The 17710-nt window shown below is 45.0% G+C and overlaps 1 protein-coding gene across 2 annotated transcripts in view; it reads left to right on the top strand.

Moving 5' to 3' along the window:
* TOGARAM2 (TOG array regulator of axonemal microtubules 2) overlaps window positions 1–17710 on the top strand; it is a 45557-nt gene that overhangs the window by 15177 nt on the left and 12670 nt on the right. For both annotated transcript variants that reach the window (XM_035903645.1, XM_035903646.1), the window contains 12 exons: window positions 175–309; window positions 1076–1375; window positions 1807–2027; window positions 3564–3736; window positions 4980–5029; window positions 6893–7083; window positions 8034–8184; window positions 9384–9548; window positions 11642–11783; window positions 13448–13553; window positions 15341–15576; window positions 16782–16940. In XM_035903645.1, coding sequence (XP_035759538.1) covers window positions 175–309; window positions 1076–1375; window positions 1807–2027; window positions 3564–3736; window positions 4980–5029; window positions 6893–7083; window positions 8034–8184; window positions 9384–9548; window positions 11642–11783; window positions 13448–13553; window positions 15341–15576; window positions 16782–16940 — 2029 coding nt within the window. The remainder of the gene's footprint in view (window positions 1–174; window positions 310–1075; window positions 1376–1806; window positions 2028–3563; window positions 3737–4979; window positions 5030–6892; window positions 7084–8033; window positions 8185–9383; window positions 9549–11641; window positions 11784–13447; window positions 13554–15340; window positions 15577–16781; window positions 16941–17710) is intronic.

The raw sequence follows: 17710 nt of genomic DNA, 5'->3' as shown, positions 1-17710 counted from the left end.
GAATGCAAGCGCCTCACCAAGCGGAATCGTGTGAGGTCAGGCAGACCTGTGCAGGAGCCAGGACTGCAGGTCACTACTGGTGTGATACTCTTCTGTGGAGAAGGGATGTTTGTTTTTTCCTCTCCATATCAAATGCTGTAAATTTGAGTCATTTGCACTGTCCTTATTTTAAAGCTAAGTACCATGCCCCAGTTGCTGTCTACTGTGGGAGCATTCCCAAATTCAAACCCCGATACACAGCTCTGCGAGGTGGAAGCATTGATTCGAACTTGCAGTTTTGTGGCAGCAGCTGGACCGCTGAAGAAGAAGGTGAGGATGGAAAGGGGTTGAATATGCAATGGTGGCCTCAGCCAAGTGAAAAAACCAAACCCCTGATTTCAGGGAGAAATGGTCCTTGGAGGTCAGTCCTCATGTGCTGGCTCTGTGTCAGAGTAGGTGGTTGACAGAGAGCTGCAGATGATCCTGCCCTCCTCCAGTGGTGCACAGGGCATCACATCTCTCTATCATTAGTTCATTGTGCTTTCTCCTTTATCAACAGTAGCTAAATCACTACTACTGCCAGCCAGGACAGGGACTGTGGCCTACCTGGCCATAAATTGGGCATGGTAATGAGATGTTTCTGTTCTGTTTCTATCCTTGCTATCAGTGTGTGATCTCACCATAGGTAAATTCCCAGTTCTTCCTCTGCTTGTCCATCAGATCTGACCTTGAGGATGGGATGGTGCTGTAGAAACACTGGCAAGGTTTGCCTGCTTGATGAGACGTCTTTCTGCTTTCCAGAAATACCAGTAGCACTGTGTGGGTCTTTACTGGTAGTCTTTACAAAACCCAAGTCCTGAAATGGGAATCTTTTTTCCCCTCTTAGCAGTGGGGCCTTCAACCTCTCTCTCCTGGCTTGCTAGTTCAATGCTGTTCAGAAGAATTAAACTCATGCTAGTTTTATGAAAAATAAAACCAAAGTGAATTGAATGATCTTCTGAATGATTAAAAAAAACTTTGAATGACTCAATAGATGGGTTGGTCATAAAGGTGTGAGGTCAACTAACACACTTCTTCACTTTTGCCTGATCTACAGCTTCTTTTCAGTCCATATTAACAATGCATTTGAAGAAGCAGACGAGTTTATGGGATGGGGATGGAGATAGGAGATCTCCATCCCCAAGGGACACCTCTCCCTCAGATGGCTGGGCCACCAAGGCTAGTGTGCATGACCTCAGCACTAGGGATGGAGGTGATCTCTCCCACCTTTCTCGTCGAGCCTTGACCCGGGACCCTCGAGAAAGGGAGGTGAGGTTTGCTGCCCCGGAAATCATTCCGATCAAGGACAAGCTGAAGACAAGGAGGATGTCTGAGGGGCTGCTAACCTCACAGAGAGGTAAGGTGGGAGCCTGCTCACTCTCCTGAGGGAAGAAGGGTCTTTTCCCAGACTAGAGTGCTAGCACACATTCCCAGTGAATATTCTCCCCTACATCTGCTCCCCTGCGCTAACCTGCCCTGCTCTTAGTTCCTTCCATAGCCTTCCTGTTGTAGGGGTGTATAACTGTGGGGTGGGGGGAGGAGCAGGAGGGTGTATGTGCAGGCAATTTATTCTGGGTAAGCACAGGTCTGTGGGCTCCCTGTTGCCTGATGGGAGCTCAGAGCACCAGGGTGTGCTTGTCCACTGCTTCAAGTGGCTGCCAGCATGAGCATGTTTCCCCATGCAGTTATTTAGAAGTTTCCAAGAGATCTCTCCAAAGAAATATCTAGCTTTAGGTGCTTTGGGTTTGCAGTGCTGTTTCTATTATGGTTTATGTCTCTGCTTTGCAGGTCTGACTGACTGCGGTGACCCTAAGGGGGTTACCCTGAAGACAGTATTTTCCAGCTCAGCTTCCCAGAGGCTCCTGGTAACCTCCAGGCCTGTGCCTCCCATCCAGAACAGCCTTCCTTCCTCAGAGCCCAGCAGGATGAGCAACGGAGAGCAGGAGCATGGGGAAAACAGCATAGGCTGTGTTGACAGTGATGGGAATAACAAGGAGCTGATGTCAGAGGTAAAAGGATATAAAATAAGGAAAGCAAGCCAAATCATGTGTGGTGGATCCTCAGTTTATTTCCTGTAGGCAGAGCTCTGACATCTTCTTTCCCTGTGGTATGAGCCCAGGGAAGCAGCTGAGCCAAGGAAGAGTTCAGCTGGACATTGCCCTTCAGGCTGTCTTTGCAACATGCGTACTGCAGACTTCATGTCCTCAGCAAATATCAGTAGGAGAAGAGGTCTTTAAATAGTTTCTGTGCTCTCTGGTGGCTCCTGCTGTGTTTTATGACTGAGAAAACAACAGCAACCAGTCAGAGCAACTAAACGTGTCTAATCTGGTCAAGCTTATCCTTCTGCAGTTAGTAAAATACATGTATCTGTGAATCATCTGTACGTTGTGGTTACTGTTGCAGACACACCAGTGTCTTGGTGGCTTTTTATATCAGCTCTATGGTTTAGATGGAAAAAGGTGTTTGATGGAGCAGGCGGTCCTGCAAACTCAACTTCGCTTTTGAATTGTACAGCCATGTCCTTCAGCACAGTTATCTCTAATAATATTCCTAGACTTCAGCAGCCCCTGTGCAGCTTCATCTGGCAATTCTGGCCATGGGGAATGGAGTCCAGACCCCATCCACTTGATTGCTTTTGTAGGTGCAACAGAAGCTGCAGTTGTTTTGGTTTTGCTATGGTGGGTAAGAGAAGACAGATGAATAATAGCTTTTGCAAACAGGATAACCAATAAAAGGCTACCGTACTTGATTTCTGCCTTGCAGATACAGGGTCAAATGTATCCCTGACATTAACTCTGTTGGTTTGATTGGAATTTGAACAGGTCCTGATTTGGCTCTTTAGTTGTGACAAGAACGATAGGATACTAAAGAAGGGTGTGCATCTGCCCCCACTCCGTCCATCCCCCTTCCTAGACATAGCATGGGGAGCCTTAGTCATTTCAGCAGGCAAAGAGATCTTACACAGAACAGCAGGATAGGGAGCTCTGCTGAACTTGATAAATGACAGTAAGCCTGAGATGATGAATTGTGTAGGAGCTGGAGAGCACCGAGCATCCAGAGAGCACATTAGCATCTGGGCCGAAAGGCTGGTGGGGGACCGTAGGAAGGGCAGAAGCAGAAAAAATTATGGGCTTGAGAAAAGCAGGTTTTTTCAGTGTGCAAAATGGCTTTGTGGGGACTTGGAGCTCAGTAGTGGCTGGTAGGCGCTTTAGGGGCAGTGAGAGGACAGTGACCTAAGAGGTTCCTGTACTATCAGAAAGGCTAACAGAGGCAGCAACACCCCAGAACACCCTTATGCCAAGCAGATGGATGCCAGGTGGGAGTGCAGCCACTGTCAGAGAGGTGAACGAGGGAAGAGAGCTGGCAACAGTGTACGACAGTCTCTCCCTCACCACTTCCCTTTCCATTGCCCATCCTAGGCCAAGATGCTCCATCAGTTTGACTTTTCCTGCCAAGTTGTAGCTAAGAGCATGGCTAAACTTCTTGTGGCACCAAAGGGGGAAGGCTGGATGCTTGAGCTGAGCACTGTGTTCTACTATTTCCAGGCTTCCGAGCTGCCCTTGTATTGCAGTGGTGGGGATGGGAAGAAGTCACTGGGAGTAGCTTTGCTTCCTCCTATCCCCAAGTCAGCCAGACCATCTGATCGGGATCCTGGTAGCGCTGCAGTGCCTCTCCCAAGTGCTCAGCACCTGGTTTTCCACGAGACCCTGGAGATGAGGTAAGCCAAAGTGTCTGCTTCTCCAATGTGCCATTCACCTCGCATTTCTTGTCTTGTGAGGTTATTTTCCACAGGCAGCTCTCCAATATATTTATGCAAACTTCTGTTCATTCACCATTTTGCATATCCATGATGATCCAGCACAATGTCAAAACCAACATCATACACTCTAAAAGCAGGGGTGGCTGGGGGGGAGGAGGAGGCAGGACTTAAAATGACCTTAAAAGCAGGTCTGCTGCTGGACACTGATATCGACTAATTCTGTAATCTTTGCGGTGCCATTTGGGAACTGTATTGCATGGATCTGAATAGAGCATCTGGTTTTGTGTGTGACCTTTGACTGCCAATTTCTGTACCTGCAAGAATATGTTAGGGCAAATATTGGCTATTGTATAGCTATCTGCAAATTCAGATGCTGCTTCTGTCAATGTTGGTTGTAACTTCTCTGTGTCTGGGCCTTCACTGTGAAATGAAGCCCAGATAAATCTCGATTTGTAGATGTATCATCCTATAGATGTTTAATATTTACATATGGTTTTAAGATCAAAGGGGGCAAGGTGCTAGAGAACAGTTATAGGGCTGTAACTGAGGAAAGATATTTGCTTGGATATGCATGGGGAAATCTAGCTGTCAACCTTATCCTAGTTATAACAATAAATAAGGAGTCATAGAAATATAGTTCCAACTTAAAAGCTTCAGCATGGCTTTTAAAGTGCAATCTGAATATACCTACCTACCAGCTGAGGTGGAAAAACCCTTTTTCTTCTTGAAAGAGCAGGGAGGTATAATATTCTCAGGAGACAGCAGTGGTCTGTTACCATGTGTAACAAGATACTGTCATCTGTTGAAGTCACCACCAGGCGAAGTTAGGCTTCTGCAGCAGTGTAAACGTAGCTGCCCTCAATACAGACTTATGACTGGCTTAACAACTCTTGCTGATTCAGAAAGGATGTATGTAACAGTGAGAGCCACTTAGGTCCAAATGGAGAGACAGCAGAATTGGATAGTTAAGGCCAAAATTGAAGAATGACTCCTGTGTTTCAGCTGGAGCTCGATGAGCTCTGTGTGACTCCAGCAACTGAAAGTTTAATGGCAATTAATCAGCTTTGCATATTGTTGGGTTTATGGGTTGCATTTCCTCCTTCATCACAATGACCATGCTAAGAAAGTTTGCCTCCTTTAATGCTACCCTCCCTTCTCTTTTTATCTCCTCATATATTCTTTTATCCTCACTTTTCTTAAGGCCAAGAAGACCAAGCAGCAGAAGTGAAGAGAAGACCCTTAAAAATCTAGGTAGGTACAGGGCATGGCTGTCCTAAAATGACCACAGGAATCCTGACCCATGGGTGGCAATATGAAAGTTTGGTTGAAAACCATCCTGTAACTTTTTTTCAGTTCCTTGATGTGCTCAGATGGCTCCCTCAGAGCCCAGTCACTGTGAAATGTGGTCTGGTGAAAATGACTCCATCATGGGGTTATGAACCAGCAGGAGCTGGAGGGGTACGCTGGGGCCCCAGAAATGCATAGCAGGAAAAGAAAACATTCCTCTGCCTCATGCTCATACCTTTTATCTCCCTGCATGCTCTCTAATGTCACAAAGATTAGAGAAAAATGAGGCATTTTTTATGAAGTGAGAAATGTTCCCACTCCTTCCTCCTACACTTGAAGGAGAAAACCTTCCCTTGGAGCAGTTTCTGAACCGAACCCTTTGAGATCCTAAGTAGGTTCATCAACATTGCCTATTTTTGCACTGGGAGAAATAGTGAAACCTTGTGTGGTAGGAAGTCCTTGTGAATTTTCTATTTACAGGGAAATTTTTTAACAGGAAAAAAGATTTAAAAAAGGATCCAGCCTATGCAGGATCTGAGCTTTCCATCCTCTTAAAGCACAAGCCTAAATTAAATGCTGTAAAGTGAAAAGTAAAGTGAGTTTTCCTTTGTGCAACTCATTTACCTCAAACCAGATATGCTAGGTTTATGATTACAAATCATTCCCCTGCTCTATCTGCTATGTTAGTATTGCCAACTGAGGCTGGGGTAGGAGTTGCCTACTGGCTTCTCTCCCCTCCCCACCTTGCATTATCACTAGCAATAAGAGTTCTGCAAGACAAAACGCGGTGTCTGGTGTATCTGTCTCAGCCAATACTTTTAAGTTGTAAACCTCAATGACACCGTTGCTGTCCCTTTGCCATCTGTGGGTTTGTAATGATAGGAGAGATTAAAATCTAACAAATAATTCTGCTCATGCAGAAAAAGGGGTAAGATCCACTGGTCCCTCAGCTCAGTGTTAGTTCTGCCAAATGATGGGCGCACCCCATAGGAATGATTCCTTTATTGATGGTATGCAGCTAGTATGCTGAATGCAACTAGAGAGAAGTATTGCTGAGTAAGTAAGGTGACATTTTTGCTGGATACATTCTGAACTAGAAATGAGCTATACCGTTAAACAATCTCTGTCTCTATTATTGACCTGACCATTCTGCAGGGAAAAAAATCCCGATTTAAGAAAGTTATTCTTTTTTTACTGCTTTGCTGTTGCATGATTTTATCATCTGTGAAGCCATGTAAGGAATGATTAGCTCTCTGAGTTTTAACAGCTCTATTGAAGAGTATTTCAGAATGAGCTGCACTATGCTATTCCCGTTAAGAAAATCAGCCTTTAGCCAGGCTGCCCAGAAAGTGGGCTGGTCTGCTACAATTTAGAATGCAACTCCTTGGGGAAAATGAATTATCTAGGTTCAAGAACACAATTCTGGTTTTGGTAACACTCTAGCCATCCTAAGCTTTTCTTTAAATGCCCTCTAAAATATTCCAGGAGGAAATGTTGATTCTTACCTCTACAAAGGTATATAGCTATGAAAAAGCAGGAGTTCTAGTAACTGGAGAAAAGAGGATGTTTATTAACATCAAAATGGATAGGAACACATAAGAATCTTTCTGGCAAGGGCAATCTCCATCTCTGTGCTCTTCTCTGTCAAACATAGCTGCTCACCAGAAGCCAAGGGCTGAGACCTTTATCATGCAGTAGGTTTGAGACTGATGGCTGACAGAGTAATGTAATTTCTGCTGCCAGTGCAATATGCTATACCCCATCTGTTTGGAGAGGTATTATGTTCCTTGCTGTTCTCATACACAATCTATATCCATGTCTTATCAGAGCTCCAGACTCTGGAACCTGTCTTGCCTGCTCTCCAGCATCGTGTTGTTGATGGCACAAAGTCTGCTGGACATTTATGTGAACCTATGCCCCTGTTAAATGGCCTCCCACTCAGCCAGGCCAAGGAGATGGATCATCTCGTGAACCCTTGCTTTCTCAGTGATGATGACTTGAAGGACAGCAATGGAAGGGTAAGGGCTAAGGACAAGGGTGAGCTGGCTTCCTTTTCAGTGACTGTTCAGTGATTAGCACAAAATGTCACTGAAAATCATAATCTTCCTCTCTTGGGAAGCGGATTCTCTTGGGAATACATTTGACAGCTACAGAGCAATTGCTTGAGTATTTTTACTGGTACAGAAGTCACTGGTTGGGAGATGGTGCTAAGGTTACAAAAGAAGCATTCTTTATGTACGAAGGCCAATTTAGAGCAGAACTGAATGGCAGAGCAAGTTACACATCAGTGAACACATGCAAGTGCATGCTTGGAAGCACAGAAGCAAAGATTATAATGCTGAGTGTAAGCAAGGCTACAAAATAAAATGGGAGAGCTTGCTTTTCCTCAGTTACCTGTCTTGCTGTATTTCACAGCCTTCTCATTCTCAATTTTTCCATTCATTAAGACCAATGTTTCTCGAACTTGTCTTCACATGACTCCTTTTTTGGACTCCTGTGTTCTCAGAGAGCATGTGAGTCCTTCAGAAGCGAGGAAGTGAGAAGCAGCTGCAATTACTGGCCATGAGTATTAAGAAACAGCAAATTACCACCCATTGCTGGTTATTGCAGATGCTTTTTATTCCCCTGCCTTGGCCTGTAGGAACCGAATTGCCTGTTCACTGGTAATGTGAGCTCTTCATATGTCTTGGAGCACTCCTATGACTCTCTTGGTTCAAGCAGGGCTTCCTGACATAGAATGAGGCACAGTATCTTAGACCAGTGGAAGGTTATGGCAACGAAGTGTTATACATCACTGGGTGTAACTGTATGCCGAGGCAAGGAAAGGAGTAATTCTTCCAAAATTCTTGGGATGTATATGGAGCTGCATTAAAGATGATGACACTCCAGCACTCTGTTCCTGATGAGGTGTTGTGTATGGTTTATGTATCTCTCTTTATGCTTCATGATGTATTTCCATTGCAACTAGATCCATGTTATCTTGTCCAAGTCAGCTCAGAAGAAAATAAAGCAGGAGCGAATGAGACACATGGAGCTTTTACGTAGAGAGGAGAAACAAAAGGGAAAATCCTTGCAGCTCCTTGAACAAAGTGGTGACCTTGGGGATGCAGCCAAAGAAAGTAAGTGGTTGCTATAGTTGTGTGCCTTTTTGTTTACTTACTTGCTATTTGCATGGTGTTGCAAATGCCTGTGAAATCAGACTGGAAGGCTGTTACACTTGCATCGGAGTGGAAGTTAGAATAGGATTTATTTCCATTTTCCAAAGAAAAATACGAAGGCATAAAGTGCCTTGCCCGTGGTCCACTCTGAATCAGTCACAGAATGTCACCTTTCCCCCTTCTTCTATAAAGTCTTTCACACTGGATAATTCTTGTCTTGCAAGCTACATTGGGGCTTCAGACTCTCTAATTGAGAGTAGCCTCCAGGAAAGGTGAATGGGTGAGTCCAAAAGAATGCTTTTCAACTAAGGTGCAACCTGGAAGAAACAATCAAACTGTTTCTAATTAAAACACAAAAGATCTTGCTTGGGTGATGGGACAGATTATTCTGCTCGCTCCCTGCTGAGGAGCTCACATCGAAGAGCTGTACTGGAGCCCTTAGCCAGTGCTTATGCTTTACCCACAGGAGCCAGCAGCTACTGACTTAATTGCAGCTGACGGGCTCTGATTGTATTGCTGCATGCGCTACCATGAGTGCAGCAGCAGGGAACTTAAGAGTCAGCACTCAGCCCAAGGGCATCAGACAAGGTTATCTGCTCTTCTTGCTATTGTTTAGTGAAGTACTGGTGAGGAGTGCTGAGGTGGGAGCCCCAGAAATGTAACTTCCCTATCCAGCCTCTGAAACAGGAAAGCAAAAGAAAAGTAGTACTGAGTTTTCCTCATTTCTTAGGGAAAGCATCACTGTATTAGGTTTTAAGCTAAAACAGGGTATATTTAGGCTAGATATAAGGAAAAAATTTTTTATGATGAGGATGGTGAAACACTTGAACAGGTTTCCCAAAGAAGTTGTCAATGCCCCTTCATTGGAGGTGTTCAAGGTCAGGTTGGACAGGACTCTGAGCAACCTGATCTAGTTGAAGATGTCCCCCTGTTCATTGCAGGGGGTTTGTACTAGATGACCTTTAAAGGTCCCTTCTAACCCAAACTGTTCTATGATTCTGTGATCACTGCCCCATGTTAGTGTGCAACTGTTATGCTTTGAGTTGTTTGGGACAACAAAAGGATGTTACCCAGCTCCAGCAAGATTTCTAGCCCTTTCCAAGCACATAGCCAGCTTGTTCAGCACTCTCCGCTTACAAGGTCCTTTCTGGTCTCTGCAGCCTTTGGTCCACCGCCTGTCAATGGGGCAGCTTCCATTTCCGCCAGCGTGAGCAATGCACGCAAAGACACCACTGGTACTGCCTTGAGGAAGCGGGTCAACAGGCCCTCACTGCCCAGCATCCCCGTTGTCAGCAAGGGTGGCAACTTCCCACGCAAATCCTCAGGTGAGCCCGCTCCGCTGCAGTCCCTGCACCAGCTCTTTCTTTTCAGGAGGAGCACAAACTCTCACATTCCTCAGCCACAGGTAGGATCTCAGGTCCAAAGTCTGTTCTGAAGGATTGAAAGCAAACCTGCTTTGGGTCCACTCCAGCTTGGTGATACTGGAGCAGCTGGTACTTACAGATCTGTTGGAAAGCTGAGCTGAATAAAGTAGTGGTAAAGCTTTAAGCTCTAGCTTTTGCCCATACTGATAGTCCAAAATATAACACTGGCACCAGGATGCAGCTGTAACTGCAGGGCTGAGCTTCAGTACAGTCTGGCAGGGTATGCTCACTGTGCACATATGCGTACCACCATGATCAATTAGCCACTCACCGTCTTGACCCCCTGCCTATGCTGCTGTCTGGCTCTCCAGCCAGCTTTTCTACTTTTGCAGCAAGGGTTGTCTCTGCAGGGAAATTAGTGACTTGGTACAATCATGCTGTTGCACCTAGAAGTGCTTAACGGCTCCCAGCCTCTCTCATCTGTGAGGCCTGCAGTGCAAACTGAGAATAAGCAGTCACCCCACCTAAATATGGTGGCTGTGTGTAGCAGATGATGTACAGGAGAGGCTGCCTGGTGCTCCCAGGCTGTGATAAATATACAGCAGATAGTGAGTCCATAGTGATTCTCATCTCCTTTGCAGGCAGCCTACCTTGTGTTACAATCCTGAGTAGTGTGAGTTAAGAAAAGGGAGTTAGGAATGATACTTTGAATGCTGTTTTCTAGTGATGCTACTCTGATTTTCAAAATTGACCAGAACTAGCCTGATGTGGCTCTCCATTCATATTGAATGTAGATGTGTATATGTACATACTCATGCAGTGACATCAGTGATGTTAATGACTGATATTGGTGACATCCAAATTAGTCCCCATCTGAATATTTTTGATTTTACATTTTCTCCATCCTCCATACTTTGTAGAACATGCAAGGTAGCATAAAACCCCTACAGAGTCCATAGCAGTTCGTCTAGATTCTGTGCAATATTTATAGTCAATACTTTTAGACAGCTCAGGTGTTTTCATCTACACTTTAGAAAATGAGCTTTTGAGTGCAAGACATGAGATTTTTGACCTACAGTGCTTTTGATGAAAAAGAGGTTTCATAACAAATGCATTTGTCATCTGAATTTTCTTATACCTCGTATATTTATCATCAAGAGAGTGTGTTTGCCAACAATTTGCATCTATATTTACATATTTCTATTCTCAGTTCACATTTGGAAGGCTTTTTTGTCACAACTACCTAGACTAGAAATTGCATTTTTCCACAAGAGAAAGCTTAGGCATTGCACAGTTTGCAAACAAGTACATTTGATGACAAATAAATTTCACCTCAGCATCTTCAAAATACAGCTAGTAGTACCTCTGAAATAGTAAATATTCATAACGCTTGGAAAATGGCAAAATCCATAAACTACTACTTTCCCAATAGTACGCTAAAATGTATGTGGACTCAGTTGCCTGCTGTCTAGAATACTTGAAGTAAATGGAAACAGAGGCATTGTCAGATTTAGGGGGTCAGGTATCACTGTTCCCTGGTGGTTCCTCCTTGGGAATTCGCCCGAGCCCAGCAGGACTCGGTTGTTCAGGCTTGGTGCTCACTGGGGGCAGCTGGAGATGTTGCCTCAGAAAGTTAGAGGGTGCCTATGGCCCCAGTGCTCCAGGTAAGAGGGAGGTGATATGGGAGGTATGTGCACATCTCAGGAGCTTACTCCTGGGGTATCAAGTCTTGCTGGGTGGCACTGGATCCCAGTGAGCATGAGCTCTGTGGCACTATGAATCTGCAAGCTGGCTGTAGTACCTACATAGACTTGGGAGTTGGCTCTGTGTGCGCAGTTTTCAGGTTTACACAAGGAACTGTTGCCCGACTGGGGGTGACTGCGAGATGGTTGGGTGCTGGGGAAAGCAATGAACCAGACAGCAGGGAAGTCTCTGAACCAATGCCAGTTTGCATCCATATGTAATCTTGGCTGGAGATTGGGTTGCAGTCTGCTTGGTGGTGGGGTGCCTTGCCCTGGTGTATGCAATGCTGATACCTGACCCTCTCCTTACAGTGAACTCGCTGCCGGCTATTGCTCTGGACTCCATGGAGCAGACAAAGGAGCCAGGGTGTAGGGATGCCCGGGAAGCCATCCCCTTCCCTCACCCACAGCAGGAGCTGCTCAATGTGCTCACATGGCTCAGCAGTGACGACTGGTAAGAAAGTGCCCTCTTCACTCTTTTTCCCTCTCAGTGTAGGGGTAAGTTAGAAATGTTTTTTTCTAGTGCCTCTGAGCCCAGACAGCCCAGGTATCCAAAAGGAACTAGTGAAGCTACTCCAAAGCAGTCACAGTATAAAGATGTGAGAGCAGCCTTTTATTTGCCTTGGCTGTAGCAGTGCTATAGACACAGCCAGTCTGTGCTGTTTCCTAGCTTTGCCTTCTGTTCCATGTAGCTGCAAATGAAATCTTCAGGGAAGAGAGTAAGTTGTGGAACAAAATTATTTACTGGCTGAAGGCAGAAGCAGGATGGAAGTGGTCTTGAGTTTAGAGATTTGGGGGCCTTGGGTCACTGGCCCAGGTGAGACTGAGTAAGGATTTATCTCTGGTCCTGCTGCTGGCAGCAGCAGCAGGAGACAGGGCCTCCCTCTGACCTCCTGCACTTGAGTCCCAGGAACTCCCCACAGGTGCTGCTATTTCTGAGAAATGGACTGAGACATGGTGCAGAGTTGCTCAGCCTCTCAGTTCTCCTGAAGGGCTCATGGCAGAAGACAAGGAAAAAGAAAAAAAAATCCTTTAGGAATCTTGCACTTCTAGAATGAAACTTTTTCCTTCTTACTGCTTAATATGGGCCAAAGATGTTTTACTCCTAATCACAGTGTGTCCTGAAATTAGACACAGACAGGAGGAGACTCTACAAATTTCAGGTGATACTAGTTGTCTTGTTGATTTCTAGGTCAGCATACACTCACAAGGGCTCCATTCACACTGGGATAACCTTGAAAAATCTTCCATGATGCATCTCCTTGTGTGATCACTTTGTTTTGCCCCTCTCTCCTTTCTCTTCCCTGTTACTCTTTTTGGTGCCCTGTGAGGTGCAGAGAGCTGCTGCAGGTTTGGGGGGTCTAGGCTACACATGGGGACCCCAGTGGGGATGGGTCCCCAGTCCTGCCCTGCAGCCCTATTGAACCAGCGACAGCATCATGTGCCTTCACGTAGCTCAGGTCCTTTACAAAGAAAGTGCTGAAAGATGATGGGGTTTATTACTTTTAAATAAAATGTTGCTGTTATGGGTGTTATTTTAAGTAAGGATATTCTGGAAAATCCAGCATTTTGACTGTTCTTGCCCAGGTGTGGTATCTTTTAGGACATACTGCTTTTTTTTGGGTGGGAGGGGGGAAGCGGGAGATGACTAGAGTGTAGAGTGCAAACTCAGCTATGGAGTGGCAGTGCAGACTTTCACTCCTGAACTGCCCTCTGGGGATGGTGAGGAGGGACAATGCCCCAGTAACAGCCAGGCAGGACTGTATCTCAGGGACGGGGTCCAGAGAAGGTGCAAGAAACAGAAACATGGCACAGCCTCCCAGCTTCTAGGAAGCAGCAAAACAGGGACTTTGTGTGCCAAGGATTTTGGAAAGGCTGTCTTGTTTAATGGCCACAAATTAACCCATCCGCTCTGAAACCACCTATTTGCCTTTTGGTTTTATGTATGCTTTTGACTGCCACAGCATCCTGTGGCAAGGAGTTCCAACATTTAATTAAGTGCTGTATGAGAAGCACCTCCCTTTGTTTGTTTGAGTGGACACCCTGGGTAATTTCAGCGGGTGCTGCCTAGTTCTTGGGGGGTGAAAAAAATAAATCTTTTTGGTAATTGCTTTTCAGGGAGCAGAAGGCGAAGGCACTCTTCAGTGTCAAACGCCTGGCTATCTGCCACTCTGAAGTGCTTCTTGATAGACTTCATGATGTTTCCTTGGCTGTTACCAAAGAGGTAAGAACATCGTGTTTAACAGTGTCCCACATACCTCATACATGGGGCATAGAGTAGATACATTCTTACTAATTTACATATGTGCTCAGTGTCTGCCTTCGTTACTATTTTTAGACCTCATTTTTCTAATAGCTATGTCACCTACCTATATGATCTGTCTGTACATGTAGCTATATTTACTGGTATGTAGGGCATCTGTCTCCTCTTGGAGCTAGGTGTCATTATAATGCAATATATAAAAGCAGAAAATGAGACACTAATCAGGTGATTTGCCACAGCCCAAATCTCTGCCCAAGCTGTAAACACTGCAGCTTTTGCCTCCCAGCTTCCTCCCACTTCCCCCTCCTCCTCACTGTCCTGGGGGATTCACTGCAGGTATTTATTTTCCAGTGTTTCCAGATCATGTCTTCTCCTTCCTCCTTTCTGCATGCTTTTTGGTAATTTGCCCTTTCCATTGATCTGTTGCCTCTGTGCACCAGTGGAATTTTGCACTGCAGCTGCTGGGTGTTTGGAGTGGCCTGGCTGTGGCGTTTGCAGGGCATTCGCACACAGCTTCACTATCTCATTTCTCATTTAACAGAGAGGTCTCAACCTAAGCTCCTTAAAATCTGTGGCTATATTTCTAACTTGGGACTTGTCTGTGGCCTGAACCAGCTTCCTTATACCCTTACCACACAATTGCCATATATGTTAAATTTTCCTTTGCTTGCAGAAAACAGTAAGACTTAGCTCATTTCCATGAAAATCAGTCCTTCTATCCAATATTTAATTATGTTGGAGGCTTGAATGCCTCTCATGTTGCTGAACTCTTCAAACCTTTCTTTTTAGATATGCAGGACTCAGATTCTCCCACTCTGAGATCAGGGTTAGGAGAAAAAGTCCTTTTAGCTTAGCTCATCTGATTTTTATATAGCATTTATAGTTCTGAGGAAATTTCTTCCTCTTTGTTCTACACACTCATGTGCAGAGACATCTTTCACCTTTCATTTCACTCAAGTCCCAGATTTTGCTTTCACAAGCACTTCTAGCACTTATGTTGTTCATTTTTATTAACAGGCACAACTAAGTCTGGCAGAAAGAACCACTGGTCTGTCCTTCAAAGTATCTTTCAAATGAAGCACATGACTCTCAGGTGCTTCTTCCTTACCCTTGTGGGGAGAGCCTTTTGGAAGCAGGGATCACTCCAGAGCAGCATTGAATGCTGTAAACCCCTGCTGATCGCAGCTGTAGTTGCATGTGATCTCCAGGATCCCTGAGTCCAAAAGCTAGGGTTCTCGTTAGTAGGCAGAGCAGCAGATGGACTCAAGTCCCTGCTGCAAATTAGTCTGTAGATTTGAGCCCATATTTTCTGTTTCCTGGTTGAGTGCTCAAACTGCCAGCACTGCATTTTTTGACAGGAGGAAAATACTACATTTCCTCTATCTTGTCTTTATAAATTGTGGCTTTATACTTTAAAAAGCAGAAATTGCTTTAATTTTTTTTGTTTGTTTTTAATAGAAGGGCCTCAAATCAAAGCAGTGTACATTATGGGCTAAGTAGCACACTTTGTTCTAGGTGAAACAATACTTTTTAGGCCTGCAGTCTCATTAAAATTGTGTGAGTGGGCCTGAGGCCAGAGAAGAAGTTGGTATGAGAATGTGTTTCTGTGCTTGTGTTCTTCTGCTCTTACCATGCTCTTATGTTCCTCCTGGACACAGCGACAAGTCTTGTTTCCTGGGACTTCTGTTTCCTGGGAACTGATTTGCTTTACAAGGTGATTCTTATGTTTCCTCTCACGACTTCTCCAGGTGAACAATCTCCGCTCAAAGGTGTCTCGCTTTGCAATCAGCACTCTTGGAGAGCTCTTCAGGACCATGAAGAAGCACATGGACCACGAGGTGGATGAGGTTGCTCGGGTCTTGCTCCAGAGGATGGGGGACACCAGCGAGTTCATTCAGAAAGCAGCCAGTCAGTCCCTGGGGATCATGGTGGGGAATGTGACTCCTGCACGAGCAATGACTGCTCTCATGGCTAGTGGAATCCAGTATGTCATTCTGTTCTTACTGATATCCTTCACCTTCAATTGTGTGGGTAGGGGGAAGGGACAGGAGGCAGAAGGGGAATGATGGGAGGGAAGGGTCCTTTCTCCGGCATCTTCTGTGAACTCTGTGATTAGAGTCTCTGATCAACTTCGCTCCCTTCCTCTTGTCATCTGCTTCTGCCCTACTGCAGCCTATTTATTCTCATAGTCTGTCAACATTGGCTAGACGTGGTGAATGATGGGGAAGTGAAAGTCCCTGCAAAGGGTGGAGATACAGCCTTGTGGCTTTGCAGGAAGTGGGACAATGGCAATTCCAGCAGTGAGCACCCTTTGATATTTCACAACACTAACCACAGAGGCACTGGGAAAAACCATGCATCATCATTATGCCATTAACTTGAAAAACAAGCAGGTTAATTGCTGGGACACAGAGCACGAAGGGGAGAACCTGCTCAGCAGGCACAGTTCCTGCCGAGAGGAGTCTGTCTGACCGTAGTGTCTTTAGAGCTCCACTTTCTATTCAAATTGATGCTGCTTGTTAGCCTTGAGATGTTGAGTCACTTTACGGGTGCCTTCACAGGCTGACTCCCATGGGATAGCTGAAGAAAATGCTGCCTTAAAATATTAGTGCTGTGCCTGATAGTTTCAAATAGGCACGCTCTAGAAAGGACAACCTGGCTAAAATGACTGCTACCCTTTCCTCAGCTTTTGAAAAGGGTAAAACATTCAAATGTACCTCTTGCCAAGCATCAAAGAACAAACTAGCTGCATTGCTGGATATTCTGCAGCTTCGCATCCCACACGGTTTTTCCCCCCATTTGATTTTTTCAAGGGTCTGCAGATTTGGAGCCAAATAGGTGGAATAAGCCCCAATCCTGCTCCAGCTCTGTCTGCACAGGGGAGCCCTCTGATGAGTCAGCGTGAATTGTCTTTAATTTCCCTCTTTTTCAGGGTCAATTTAATGAAAAAAATGGGAGTATCGAATAGTCCAGAGAGATCAAATTCCTCCCTTTTCCTTGCAGGTAGCCCCTCTATACAATGCCAACCTTGTGTTTATCTGAGGACAGAATCTTCTACAGGTGGCTAAAATTGCAGTGAGGACACATGTCTCCTTCCCCCAGAAATGACAAGGGAGCATGCTACAACTGAGGCCTGTGCTTCTGGCCCTCCTTTTCTCTCTGCCCCAGTGTTTGTTCTCCTGTTTCCAGGCACCGCAACGTCCTGGTGCGGAAGTGTGCGGCTGAACACCTACTGACTGTGATGGAGCAAATCGGAGCCGAGAAGCTCCTGTCAGGCACACGTGACAGTACCGACCTGCTGGTGCACACGCTGGTGAAGCTTGCTCAGGACTCTCATCAGGACACAAGGTGATGATCTTCATTTCACCTCCTAAAATTTGAAAACTGTTTGATGCCTGGCTATAAATGATAAAACCACAAAAGAGTGGAAGACAAAGTAAATATTAAGAAAGTTACTTCAGAGTATCAGTAATGTTGTCTAGGGAAATGACTGTACTGGGTAACATGAGGTTGTCTGGCAAGAAGGACCATTGCCAAATTACTGTGACTTAAATGATTCTTTATTCAGATCAGTTGTACTCAGATTAGTCAGTCAAACAATTTTGTTTGGTCTTGTATGTGTAATGCAAAGCTCAAGTGTGGGCCACTGTTCATCACTGAAGGATCCCAAGCATTTATTTCTGGTAAGGTTAAGACTGTCCTAGAAAAATTCCATCTGTCTTTAACCAATGGATGCAGTCTTTCTTAAACCTCTTCTGCAGATTTAGTTGCCTATGATAGTAAAAAATTTTTCTTCCCAATCATTGTGGTTTGTGGCTGAATGACCTCCAGATTTCCTCTTGAAGATAGTTGTAGTTTCATAGTAGCAAAACCAAACCAAAAAACAAAAAAAAAAAAACCCCTGACTTTGATTATTAATTTAAATTCCCATTAAGAGATGGCAAGAACACATGAGCAACTAGCTGCCTGTGTGCATACATGTAGTATAGAATAATAAATAGTAAGCATGAGGTGATTTGTCCTAGCTTCTCTGCCAGTTAAAGAAAGGTAAATTATTGTGCAATGGCAGCAAGACAATGCAAACAAGCCACAACAGCAAATCAGGAGATGTGCTTCGC

The sequence above is a fragment of the Egretta garzetta genome, unplaced genomic scaffold, assembly GCF_000687185.1.
Source record: "Egretta garzetta isolate BGI_Z169 unplaced genomic scaffold, ASM68718v1 scaffold11, whole genome shotgun sequence".
Lineage (NCBI taxonomy): Eukaryota > Metazoa > Chordata > Aves > Pelecaniformes > Ardeidae > Egretta > Egretta garzetta.
Note: the sequence above shows the minus strand (reverse complement) of the source record. Positions and strands in the feature narration are given on the sequence as shown.